Source organism: Sinocyclocheilus rhinocerous, unplaced genomic scaffold (assembly GCF_001515625.1).
Source record: "Sinocyclocheilus rhinocerous isolate Xijiao unplaced genomic scaffold, SAMN03320098_v1.1 scaffold2330, whole genome shotgun sequence".
Taxonomy (NCBI): Eukaryota; Metazoa; Chordata; class Actinopteri; order Cypriniformes; family Cyprinidae; genus Sinocyclocheilus; species Sinocyclocheilus rhinocerous.
Window position 1 is genome coordinate 40,531 of NW_015630979.1, and position 14,038 is coordinate 54,568.

The following is a 14,038-nucleotide window of genomic DNA, read 5'->3' on the forward strand; positions in this document are numbered from 1 at the left end:
GTGGAACACAGGGACCCAACTCGGGCGGCTCGTGGGCAAAGAGGGGTCTGAGTATGCAACGCTTACCTGGTTCCACGGTTTGGCAGATGGTGCGTGAGTAGGGCCTTTGATGATGCTCTCGAACCGCCCGCTGCTGCCTGCTGGCGAGAGAGGAGGATGAGTGTGGTCCATTGTTGGTCCGTCCGCAACTCTCCGTGCCCTCTTGGAACCCAGAGACAGAGAAAACCGTTCTCTCGTCGAGATTTTTGGAAACCAGATTCTCCACCCTGCCCTGGTGGTGCATTCACCATACCCCAAAGAGCAGTTCCCTCTCTCTCTGGGTCGACCGTCCCGGCCTGCCTACGCCCAGCTCCATGGCGCCGCTTGCTCGAGGCTGCTGCGGATGCGGCACAGGAGCGGGGGTTAACGCAGGTGGCCACCCTTGGCGACGAGGCAGAAGCTGCCCCCCGGGGCAGGATGTGACGAATCACCTCAGTCTGCTTCTGTGCAGCCAAGGCACCGGGGCAGGGTGCTGAGAACCAGTGCAAGCCACCCCGAGAAACCAATTGTCCAACCTCGAGGGCTCGGGACGTGGTGGTTTCCACTCAAGCCCTACCCTCTCGGCGGCCCGCGAAAGCATAGCCGACATCTCCGGATCCGATTCAGGCGTTGCCACCATCCCAGAGGGCGGCAGCGCAGCTGAATCTTCCTCTCTAGAGAGCTCTCTCTCCGATGCAGTGATCGACATCCGGTCATCGAGAGGAGCACCGAAGGATACCGCTGGTATGCTCTTTGAAGAGGGTCTAGCGTGTTCCTTTGGCGGCTTGACTGGTTGCGAAGTGCTAGAGGAGTGATGGTCCCCCAAGGGTTGGCTCCCTGAGGGGTTTTCCACTACTGTAACCCTCAGACCGCCTGTGCTACTGCCCGAAGGAGCCCTCGCCTGGCTGCCGTCAGGATGAACACTAGATCGCGGCAGAGGTAATGGAGCCTGGCCCGCAGCTCCGAGATGGTCATCTTCCCGCAATGGGAACATGACTCATCCACGAATGCCACCTCAGTGTGTTTAATGCTCAGACATGTGAGGCAGTGATCGTGACCATCACCCGGCGCCAGGTAACGACCGCATCCAGAAATGCACGGGTGAAACGGCATCTTTAAAAAGACGATCCATCTTTACAAAGACGCACCCGTGTAAGCTCCTTTAGAGAAATAGGCTTTTTCAGGGAAATGCTCTTTTAGGTGCTGAGACGCACAGGGGAAATGGCCGCTTTCAGCACGACAGGGGGTAGTGCAGCTTGAATTGCGCAACCCACTCGACACAGGAACGACCACCGCTGAAGCGCCTTCTGCCAACACAAAATGCTCCCTAGAGCGCGTTGAACTTGTCGTCACAAGCGAAGATATTGGTAGGAGCAGAACGATGTTATTGCTCGGCTCCGAAGCGAAAAGCTGGTATGCGTTGCACCGGCTGCCTTTTTATGCTCACACTGTGATCAGCGGCAGCTGGATGCAATCATCGCATGCGCATTGGCTCGTTTTGTTTACACTCTAAGTGGATTGGTCTCTCTAAGTGAGATCCCAATTCGTCGGTCACTGACGTGACGTAGAGAGTGACCGACTGAAGAGGAATTGGTGTTTTTTCCAAACAAAGGAAATATATCGGTATTGGCATGGGTTATCGGCCAAAATGAGTTGAAAAATATCGGTATATCGGATATCGGCAAAGATCTGTGCATACCTAATATATATGTGTATATATAAAAGGTATATGTCATGTTTTTAAATATAATTGTAATTAAACATTTGTAATGATGATGAAATATAAAAATTTAAATATAACAGTGAATAACAAAGTACAGTTTGTAACAAACTACAAAATTATATTCAAGTACTTTAAATGTACATTAGTACAGTATGTTAGTGAACATCAAAATATGCATACTTTTTTAAGGCATGACAAAATGATTTACATGATTTAAAATGTACTTTAAACTAAGTGGCCTTTTATTTTAGCAATATTATATTATCTACAAGTACAGTTTTTTGAAAAATATATACTTTAAGTAGGCAAGTACATTCAGTAGAATTAAGGGTAACACTTTATTTTAAGGTGTCCTTGTTACATGTACTTACAATTATATTATTAATAAATTATGCATAATTACATGCAAGTAAACCTAAACCAAACCCTAATCCTAACCCTAATCATATGATAAGTACATGTAGTTAATTAATATTACTCAGTGCTTAAATGTATAATTACACTGTAACAAGGTCACCTTAAAATAAAGTGTAACTGAATTAAGCACAGTTCTTGTTAAGAAGGGTGAAGCTTTCAACCTTCAGAAAACAATGTAAAAACACCATAAAAGTATCATAAAAGTGGTCCACACAACTCGAGTGGTATAATTCCAGCTCTTTGAAGTCATACGGTAGCTTTTTGTGAGGAACTTATGTCATTATTCACCGATAACCTACCCTCTCTCCTGTTGTCCACTGTGACCAGAACATTTTGCGGTGAACTATTCCTTTGAAGCACAATCAGAGTGTTTATGTTATCAAGAATAAAAGAAATCCTAAAGAATGCCCAATCAGTGCACATTATCATATTTCAACATTACATGATGATGATGAATTAAAAGCCTCTCTCTCTCCGACAGTACTGCTACAGTAAAGCAGAGGCCAGACGTGACGCAGCTCGTATCGCTCTGATGAACTCCACATTTAATGAGTTGCCCTGCCGCCGTATCACTCCTGAGTTCATATCACGCAGTGTGAAAGAAGCCGTCAGCACCACCAACGTGAGTCTCATTACTATTAAGCTGCTTATCAACAAATCATCAAGTTTGCAGTTCAAATTGCTGAGATTTACATGATGTTTAGGGCTTCTTGACGGGTGAGTATGTTATTAACAGTAGCAAGAAATATTACACTGTAACAAGGTCACCTTAAAATAAAGTGTAACTGAATTAAGCACAGTTCTTGTTAAGAAGGGTGAAGCTTTCAACCTTCAGAAAACAATGTAAAAACACCATAAAAGTATCATAAAAGTGGTCCACACAACTCGAGTGGTATAATTCCAGCTCTTTGAAGTCATACGGTAGCTTTTTGTGAGGAACTTATGTCATTATTCACCGATAACCTACCCTCTCTCCTGTTGTCCACTGTGACCAGAACATTTTGCGGTGAACTATTCCTTTGAAGCACAATCAGAGTGTTTATGTTATCAAGAATAAAAGAAATCCTAAAGAATGCCCAATCAGTGCACATTATCATATTTCAACATTACATGATGATGATGAATTAAAAGCCTCTCTCTCTCCGACAGTACTGCTACAGTAAAGCAGAGGCCAGACGTGACGCAGCTCGTATCGCTCTGATGAACTCCACATTTAATGAGTTGCCCTGCCGCCGTATCACTCCTGAGTTCATATCACGCAGTGTGAAAGAAGCCGTCAGCACCACCAACGTGAGTCTCATTACTATTAAGCTGCTTATCAACAAATCATCAAGTTTGCAGTTCAAATTGCTGAGATTTACATGATGTTTAGGGCTTCTTGACGGGTGAGTATGTTATTAACAGTAGCAAGAAATCTCATGTATGTTCCTGCTCGGTTGTAGATTACTTTTTGTGTATACAGCTCTAAAAGCTTTCCAGTCTATAGAAACAGTATAATTTGGAAGTACGGAAGGCCACCCACTGTAGTTATAGATCCATGTCTTTGCACTGGCTCCATCTCACATGCTCCATCTCATTCCATATAATGAAGAACCAAGAAGCAATTCCAATGATAAATTGGCTTTGTACCAAAACAAAATAACATCTACAAAGAAAAAAGTCTTGTCACCCTCCCTCACCCCAAATCTGAATGTAGCTGCCAAGATTTTTTACATTCTGTGGGATTGTGTGTGTGTATATGTGGTCTCCCTTCACTCTCATGTCATTTATCCTCTGCAGTCTTGGCCTTTTCTCCTCCAACAATAAAGACAAGTTGCTCCGACTGAATAACAAAGCAAAGGGGTGTCTAATGAAACCCAGACCTCCCTCTGTAGTTGTGTCTGCTCAGGTTGAGTGATGACATGTCTGTAAGTCATTGTGTCCCACTGTTCACAGGGTAACATTGCAGATGCGTCTGACCCTGGTACCAGTATAGGAGCGTACTGTCTCATGCTGGAGCTGAACACTGGGAAAACCATGCTGGAATTTCAGGTTAGAAAAAAATATTGTAACCTTGCTGAAAACACTGGTCCAGACTGGTTTACGCTGGTTGGGTGCTGGTCTAACTGGAACGTTTGCCAAAGCTTGTTGACCAAGAGAAATCTTGCTGGTTAATGAAGTATTAGTTGATCCATAAATCTGACATCATTTATTCACCCTCATGTGCTTTCAAATCTGTATGACTTTCCGTATGACACAAAAGAAGGTATTTTGAATGATGTTCCAGTTGCTCTTTTCCATGCAATGACAATGAATGGGCACTGGACCATTGAAGCTACAGACAGGATACAAAAGCAGCAAAAAAAACAACAACAACAACATAAAAGTAGTCCATATGACTACTGACTACTCTTCAGTAGTTATATGATTGATAGCTTTTGAAGAACAGACTGAAATTTACATGTAATTCAGTGATAGTCTTAATATCAGCTCTGCTCTACATGAAGCATCAATGAGAGACATAGTAATTTCTGATTTGTTAACAAATCATTATTTTGAATCTGATCTTTTTTTATTCGTAAAGTCAATTTTATTTCATTGCTTTTCACAATGCATGTTTCAAAGCAGCTTTACAGAAAATCATGATATCAGTGTTTATAATATCTTATTATCTTCATTCCTTATAGTCACATTTAGCATATTAAAGATGGCTTATAATGTAGCTTATACTTTGCAATGATATAAATAATTGAGATTTTTTAAATAGTATATATCGCTTAACTTGTGTATACTTTATGTATGCAAATAAAGATACAATTATCAAATACATCCAAATATATAGAGAGAGCTTTGCAATAATGCAGTTAACATTTTTAATGATACAGTATATACAATCATGAAGTTGAGGTTTGCTATATATTATTGCTTATAGTGTGCTGTATGTATGCAGGTAAATTTGGATGTACTATAGATCTCAGTTTAAATATATTGCTGGATCATAATATAGTCTAAATTATGTGAATATATAAACAATTAGGCAATTTAGTTTTTCTATATAGTGTACAGTATATAGCTCTATACAAGTGTACTGTACAGTATATATGCAGATGAAGCTGGATATAGTAGTTCTTGGTTGGAGTTATTAATTCATTATGTGGTGATACTAAAGATTGTGAAACCTGTAGGGTTTTGTTGAAGTGACAAGCCTAATTACTATGTGGTGATGTGTATCACTGCTGCAGATAATTGGTGCATATAAATGTGTATTTCAAATACATTTCTTCATCAGAAAAATCCTGTAAAAATATATAACATTTTATATATGTTTGTATGTATATATGTTTATATAACATTTTCCATAAAATATATATCACCTATATTAAGCTGTCAGGGCTTTGTCTGTGTTGTCTTTGTTTAATGTTTCTTTGCTTGTCTTGTGTCTTCACCCATTGCTTTGTCTTTGTTTGTGTCTGCCATGTGTTCCTGTGGTCCCACCTCCTTGTTTCCCTTGGTCACGCCCTCTTGTTTAGGCCTTGTCTTGTCCTTGTTTCTTTAATTGTGCTCACCTGGCCCTCGTGTACTTTCCTCTCTTTATATTGTGCTGTTTTTCCTCTTGCGGTTGCTGGTTCGTCTTGTGCCATATAGACAGTTACTGACTTGCTGCTCTATATTCCAGTCTTGCAGAGAACTTGCTGTTCTCTGCTCTGGTCTTCTCCCCATCCTTCCACCCTGGTTTGACCAACTACTGAGACTGTCCCCCAGACTGTCTACCTCTCAGGGCATTGATCTCTCCCTGCTGGTTGGAGCTGTCCCAAGATTGTCCACCCCTGTGCTGTGAACTTGTGTGTTTTCAATAAATCTTTAATTTTTTTGATCATTTTGATCCCTTCCTGCTGATCCTGAGAGAACGAACCAGCCACTCAAGGACCCAGCAGAATGAGTTTTAGAATTGTTCCACCTGCCACTGCAGAAGGGAGATTGGTGCTCCAACAGGGACTGGCATTGCTTCGTCAGCAGGGCCAGGAACCCCGGTCGTTTGCTCAAATCTTTTGGACCATGGCTAAGGGCCTTGAATATGATGGTGCATCCCTGAAGGAGGCCTTCAACCTCACTCTGGATGACCCCTTGCCGTGATGGGAGATGGGAAATTGGCTGAACCCACTGCGGTCACCCCTGAGTCAACCAAGTCCCCTGAAGCGGTCAAGCTCAAGGTAGTTTCGAGAGAAGTCTCCCAGTCAACCTCTGTTCCCGTGTCTGTCAAGTCTGTCCCAGTTAAGTCAAAGTCAGCCATGTCCAGTCTTGATAATCCTGTGTCTGTCAACCCAAGTCACGCAAGAAGTGGGCGATCCGATAACCTCCTGCCCCGGGAGGCCTAGGGGTAAGAGGGCCCATGCCAGGAGGGCTAGAACCCTTTGTTCAGAGACCCCTCATGCACTTATCCTCAAGTTGCCTGCTGCTTCGGTCATGGCCCTGGAGTCCAGTTCTGAGCAGCCCGCACTTCCTGTCATGGCCATGGAGGCCAGTTCTGAGCGGCCAGGTCTCACTGCCACAGGCTCAGAATCTGTTCCAGTCCTCCAGTCTTTAGATTCAGTCTTAGAGTCCACGGCAGTCCCAGACCCAACTCTAGCCTCAAAATCCACCCCAGATTCATCTCCAGTCTGCTTCAGTTCCAGACTTGCCTCCACTCCCTGAGTTTACTCTAGAGCTAGTTCCAGTCCCGGAGTCACCAAGGTCCATCCCAGAGTCGACTTCAGAGCATGTCCCAGTCCAGGAACAGCCAGAGATTGTCCTAGAACCAGTTCCAGAGCCAATGCCAGTCCAGGAGCCAGTCTCAGAGTTTGTTCCAGAGCCAATCCTAGATCCAGAATCTGCTCCAGAGCCAATCCAAGACCTGCCAGAATCCTCCTCTCTCTCGGTCAGTCTTGTCATAGGCAGGGAGGCTGTCCCCTGCCTTGCTCCATAGTCATCAGAACTACCCACCTTTCCTATCAGTGGAGTTATGGCCTCAGAGTTAACCTCTAAACCCATTCTCAACACCGAGCCTACTTTCAATGCTAAGGCCATTCCTGCTCCCCAAGCAGCAGACAGCACCCTGCCCTACTCCACGATTTTTAAGCCATCATTGGCCAAGCCAGTCAATACCCCCAGATTCACCACTTCTATTTCTTCAGCTCCACCTTCTATACAACCAAACACTTGCGGTTCTCACACCCCACCAGTAGCCTTCCATTCTGCCCTGCCAGACTATAACACTTGATTTATTCTCACCCTCCTCACCCCCTCTCCTGTGTTGCATGGCTCTGCTATGCCTGCTCCCTTCAAGTCTGCCCAGTTGGTACCACCTTGGTTCCCTGTTGTGTCACCACTTCCCTGAACTGGTTTGGATGCCAGGAGGCGTCCATTGGGAGGGGGGTACTGTCAGGGCTCTGCCCTGGCAGCTTTGTCTGTGTTGTCTTTGTTTAATGTTTCTTTGTTTGTCTTGTGTCTTCACACATTGCTTTGTCTTTGTTTGTGTCTGCCATGTGTTCCTGTGGTCCCACCTCCTTGTTTCCCTTGGTCACGCCCTCTTGTTTAGGCCTTGTCTTGTCCTCGCTTCTTTAATTGTGCTCACATTAAGCGGCATCAAAATTGATAATAATGAGAAATGTTTCTTGAGCAGCAAATCTGCATATTAGAATGATTTTTGAAGGATCATGTGACACTGAAGACTGGAGTAATGGCTACTTTTAGCTTTGTCATCATAGGAATAAATTACATTGTAAAATATTTTCAAATGGAAAACAGTTAGTTTAAACTGAAATAATATTTCCCAATATTACTGTTTTTGCTGTGATTTTGACCAAATAAAAGCATCCTTGGTAAGCTTAAGACTTCTTTAATGAGTTACCATTAAAAAATCTTAACTGACCCCAAACTTTTGAATGGTAGTGTATATAATTATACGACCAGGGGACAGTGGAGATTATTTGTGAATGACTTAAATCTAAGTCTGTTTCTCTCTCAAAACTATCATAATGTTTCATTGCGCAAGTCATATGAACCACTTTAATGTTATGGTTATGGCTTTTGTGTCCTCTTTGAAGCTTGAAAGCTTCAGATACATTGTGATAAATTGTTACGTACTGTATTACATGTTTATTAGCATTAAAACCCCATAATTAGGCTGATATTTGGCGTGCAGATATTTCATAATGTTTAAACTGTCAGAACTTTAGTCATGCTACACATTCTGTCAAAAAGAGTGAAAACAAATAGCAGCATTCTTGCTTAAATTAAAGACTACTTGTGTGGCAGGATACCATTTTCTTCTTATGAATGCTGAGCAAAATCTATTTGTGGATGTTCTCCAGAGCTTATAAATGAGCACCAGCTCCTGTGTATAGGGGGAAAAACCGATCATTTACACGCTGTATGCACAATGAGCCTCTGTTTCACACATAAGTCTGCAGTAATCCTCATATGACATCAGTCTGAAGTGAAGAAATGCTAAAGCAGTACTGCATCTGTTTAGACACTGTAATGTGTTAAATATGATCAGCATACTTCAAAAATAACATCATGTGTTGATGTCTCGATGAATTTGATTATGCTGTAGGTCTTCTAGTTCTGGTAAGTGTACCAAAATGTTTTGTCCAAATACTTTGAAATTTTGCATCAAAAAAAGCAAAAGGTCAATATGAAAATTATATATTTTACATAAATAAACAAACAAATATACGGCTATACTTTTAAACTGACTATTTTTAAAAAATTTTTTAAATGTGCTATATTTTAAATTAACTTTGACTACACACACTGATACAAACTAGTGTAATATTAACTTTTTGGTCTGCTTTGTTTTTTTGTTTTTTTAAGGAAATAATGACAGTTTTTCAACTTTTGCACTGGAATGGCACTCTGAAGGCTTTTCGGGAGATGAGATGTAGCCGTCAGGTAAGAATAACTTTTTTTCTAATCTTTTCTGAATAAAATGTGAGTGGTGCTTTGCAAAGCTTTCCGCCAAGATGCTGTAGGTGTTGTAGGTGGTTTCCGTGGGTGTTGCCGTGCAGCTGTTAAGGCCTTCTGAGTAGTTATTAGTTTTACTATGAGGTTATTAGGGTATTGCTGTTTGACCCAAGTAAAAAAGCCTATTCCCAAGTTCCTGTCAATAGGTCCAGTGCTGTCAGTTTTATGTCACACCTTCTAATTGTTGTTTACTGTAAATGTCTCTTTTAAAGGACGTGATCCACTACTACTCCCAGCAGCGTCTGGACGAGCGTACGCGCAGCCACATGGCACTGGACTGGTTACAGAAGGAGCAGCAATCCCCCGGCTTGCTCTCCCAGGAGCTGCAGCTGGCCGTGAAGGAGCTGGGAGAGGCCGGGCGAACAGGCAGGGAACTCCGCTTCTACAAGGAGAAGAAAGAAATCCTGAGCTTAGCTCTTAGTCACGCTAATGCTGAGGATCTGGAGGGCTACCCCAGTGAGGAGATGTCCTGGAGAGAAGAGACTGAGTTTGAGTTCTACACTCAGGAGGGACACTGTCTGGAGGGGAGTATGACCGATCCTTCAGAGCACTGCCAGTTTCACTCTCAGGAGAGCGATAGAGAATCAGTGGAGTGAGCTCTGTGAGACAAGATGTATATACTGTACATAATGGTCTTTTTTATATATATATATTTTTAAATCATGTGATATCATATAGCTTTTTCAGGCATCTTTCATATACTCTTAAAAATAAAGGTTCCAAAATGTGATTTTGACAGCGAAGCCATAAGAACAACTTTGGGTTCCCCAAAAGAAACTTTCAGTGAACAGTTCTTAAAGGGATAGTTCACCCAAAAATGAAAATTCTGCCATTAATTACTCACCCTCATGTCGTTCCAAACCCGTAAGAGCTTTGTTCATTTTCAGAACACAAATTAACATATTTCTGATGAAATCTGAGAGCATTCTGACTCTCCATAGACAGCAACGCAACTACCACATTCAAGGCCCAGAAAGGTATAAAGACATCGTTAAAATAGTCCATGTGACCATCAGTGGTTCAACATTAATTTTATGAACGAGAATACTTTTTGTATTCTCATTCATAAATGCTTTTTTCTTTCATAAATGCTTTTTGTGCTGAAAGAAAACAAAAATAATGACTTTATTCAACAATTTCTTCTCATTCCATTCATGACAGTACCACGACACATGCGTGTGCATTCCTCTCTTTGCAAACAAGGGTTGAGACTAGATGGGATACAGCTATGGCCACCAGAGCTTACATGTGTTAGTCTTTGTGCAAATACTCACCCTCATGTCGTTCCAAACCCGTAAGAGCTTTGTTCATTTTCAGAACACAAATTAACATATTTCTGATGAAATCTGAGAGCATTCTGACTCTCCATAGACAGCAACGCAACTACCACATTCAAGGCCCAGAAAGGTATAAAGACATCGTTAAAATAGTCCATGTGACCATCAGTGGTTCAACATTAATTTTATGAACGAGAATACTTTTTGTATTCTCATTCATAAATGCTTTTTTCTTTCATAAATGCTTTTTGTGCTGAAAGAAAACAAAAATAATGACTTTATTCAACAATTTCTTCTCATTCCATTCATGACAGTACCACGACACATGCGTGTGCATTCCTCTCTTTGCAAACAAGGGTTGAGACTAGATGGGATACAGCTATGGCCACCAGAGCTTACATGTGTTAGTCTTTGTGCAAAAAAACTATTCTCGTAGCTTCATAAATTTACAGTTGAACCACTGATGACACATGGACTATTTTAAAGATGTCTTTACTACGTTTCTGGGCCTTGAACGTGTCAGTTCCATTGCTGTTTATGTAGAGTCATAAAGCTCTCAGATTTCATAAAAATATCTTAATTTGTGTTCTGAAGATGAACGAAGGTCTTATGGGTAAGTAATTAATGACAGAATTAACGACACAATTCATTTTGGGTGAACTATCCCTTTAAAAGAACCATCTTTTCTTAGTGTGAAGAATTAAAAAATTCTAAAGAACCTTTTTTCACTGTAAAGAACTTTTTGTGCAATGAAAAATTTTAACAGATGTTAAACGTTTTTCTTGGAATCATAGATGCCATTAAAGAACATTTATTTAGAGCCTAATATGAGATAGGCTACTATATGTAGCCCATATTCTTTATTCCTGTACATTCTAACTCACAAAAATGGCAATAAAGATTGGTTGTTGCCTATATTTTTTATATATAAACATGCTGATGTTAGTATTATAAATGTTTAGTGAGTAGGCTAACTGTCTGTACGAGAACCTTTGTACTGTCGTTGTTTTGGTATTCTTCTAGCCTACCGGTAGAGGACGCTGTTTCTGTACTTTTGTAATGAAGTGTCGGTCCTAATTGAACAGGACAAAGCGCTAACAGGACTGTCGTTATTTTTTACCCGCCCTTGACTAGAACTGTGATTAGCTCATTTTTTATTTCAAACAAATGCAAACACCTAATCAGCTTCTATTGAACATTTGTTAATTAGAATCAGTCCTTTGTAGAAGCAATTGTGAATGAATGTTGGATTTGTTTGCAATGTTTTGATTAAACTGGTAACTGTGACTTATGTCCAAAAAAATGGCTTCCTGTGATGACTACAATGTATAACATGATTTGTCATTGTTTCTTGTGCAGCTTTTGTTAGGTAATTATTACACGTGAATTTTTTTTCATATTACAATGTAATCAACAAAATGGATAGGGGGAAAAAAATCTTCTCATTTGCATTTGGCTATAACAACTAATCTCAAGGATCATTACAGTGAGAACCATTCCACCACATTTTCTTGAAATAATGTGCACTTAAAAAGTAACTCCGCTAAATTTTTAAATACAAAATTAAAGCTTTGTAGTGATAAGTTCATTGGACTTTGTTTTTGACAAGTTCAAGTAAAATGACAGAAATGACAAATCACATGGATGGATACAAAGATGACACATGTCACTGACAAAAGCATTTTTACAGTGCACGAAACTAGGCCATAATAGATCTTGTTGTGCTCAACTTTATAATTTTTTTCATCACAGCGGTTGCTAGGAGACTATTGAACCTAAACCAAGAAATCTTGAGCTACAGCGAGGATGGGTATGTGTCCTCATAAAGTGCTCTTAGTGGGAATTGATAATGTTATATAAGATGCTAATTTGCCCCTTTCTAATTTTCTTCTACTTAAACTGGGCTTTAAGTTTGTTATTTTCTCCCCTTTGCCGCATAGCAAGCAATGAGATCATAGTGACAAAGGGGCCTCACTGGAGGAGAGTTGTTTTCGAAGTTTTTTTCTGTTTAAAATCATCTGCTCATCTTAAGATCCTACACAATCTTATTCTGCAAAGGTCTCATTATTATTCACCCTGAATCACTTTTCATTATGCATGATTTTGCATAAATTATATAATTACACAACAAGAGAGCTTCTCTGTAATGCACTGCTTTCACACATTCACTCTCGCCAATTTGCATTTTTTTCTCTCTCTTTTTTCACTCTTTGTGGTATGATATATCTAGTCGACCTACAGATGGGAAAAGGAGTGGGATAATGACGTCTCTGGTTTTAGAGAGTATATGGTACTCTTGGGAGGCAGAGCAATTTTCCCGATTCAGTGATTGTCAGGCACCTGAAGGGCTAAAGCCATCGGTAGAGCCGCCTTTCTTTAATTTACAGAGCAAAAAAAAAAAAAAACGATCGCTTTCAAATTGAAAAGCGTGACTTTCTCCTTTCTTTTCCTTCTCAGGACAATGAGATGTAAATTACACCATTCCGGTCTTTGGGCTGATAGGAAATGACAATAAGATCGAGAGCATTAGAGTTATTTCATACAATGGCTGTTTGAAGCTGACCAAAGGGGACGAAAATCATATTTCCTGTTTCAATATTGAATTAATAACCAGAAGGATGGAGGAACACACAAATCAAATCTGTTTTGATGCCATATTGTGATAAAGATTTTAAATGGCATTGGAAACTGTGTTTCTCAGGCTCAGATTTATTAACGTTATGAGAACATTATGGAAAATTGAAATAAAAGACCTTTTTAACCTGAAGTAATAGCCCTGTGCTTTTCAATGTTATTAAAATCCCATCGGTTCATTTTTGGCTTGGATGGCAGGGGAGATGCTTCATTTGTCTTTGCTCTGTCCTTCAAGTGGGTCAAGAAGCTACTGTGATGATTGAAAGTGCAAGACAACAAGTGAGAGACACTCTGCTGTTTGTCTCCTCTCAGCTGCGAGCACGCCTTTCCATTTTCACACAAATCCCACTGCAAATGCAATCTCCAACTGACGATGCCATCCACTCACGTTTGATGCGGGTGTAAATGCTGTTTCTGCAAAGCCTGCAGTGCTGTGGTGTCTGAAATCTCAGGAGAGCTCTGCTTCGGTCCCATGCTATGCAGAAAGACAGACTGACCCGTTCTGTATGTTCATAATTTTGCATCTTGTTAACCTTGCACAGAAGTTCCTGTCAAGGCGTCTGTGCAGTAGCATGCTGAGTGAAGCAGCATGAACGCCATGTGGCCCTTGTTTCCTTTGACATCTCTTCCAACACACCCACTCTCCTGCTCTTCACCCAGTAAAGGACATCTCACCCTTCCCTTGCCTTTTTTCCTCATTCCAGTGTCCTCATTAAACTGACAGCAACATAGTCCTTTGTAGGATGTTGTTAAAAGTACCCCAAAATGGAAATTCTGTCATTATTTGCTCACCGTTTTTTTTTTTTAACTTGTATGTTGTTGTATTTCTGTGGACCATGAAATGTGCTCTGTGTTGGTCACACAAGAAATTGTTTGTTTACTGATTCTTTAAAGGTATAGTTCAACCAAAAATGAAAATCCTGTCATCATTTACTCACCCTCAAGTTGTTTCAACCCTCTATAAGTTTATTTCTTGTGTTGAACA

At 40.8% G+C, this 14,038-nt stretch overlaps 1 protein-coding gene across 1 annotated transcript in view; it reads left to right on the top strand.

Moving 5' to 3' along the window:
* Positions 1–9,738, top strand: part of LOC107740832 (protein limb expression 1) — a 17,309-nt gene extending 7,571 nt beyond the window's left edge. The window contains exons 3-6 of the mRNA XM_016553353.1: positions 2,640–2,780; positions 4,094–4,189; positions 8,993–9,070; positions 9,355–9,738. Coding sequence (XP_016408839.1) covers positions 2,640–2,780; positions 4,094–4,189; positions 8,993–9,070; positions 9,355–9,738 — 699 coding nt within the window. The remainder of the gene's footprint in view (positions 1–2,639; positions 2,781–4,093; positions 4,190–8,992; positions 9,071–9,354) is intronic.
* The last annotated feature ends 4,300 nt before the right edge of the window (positions 9,739–14,038 follow it).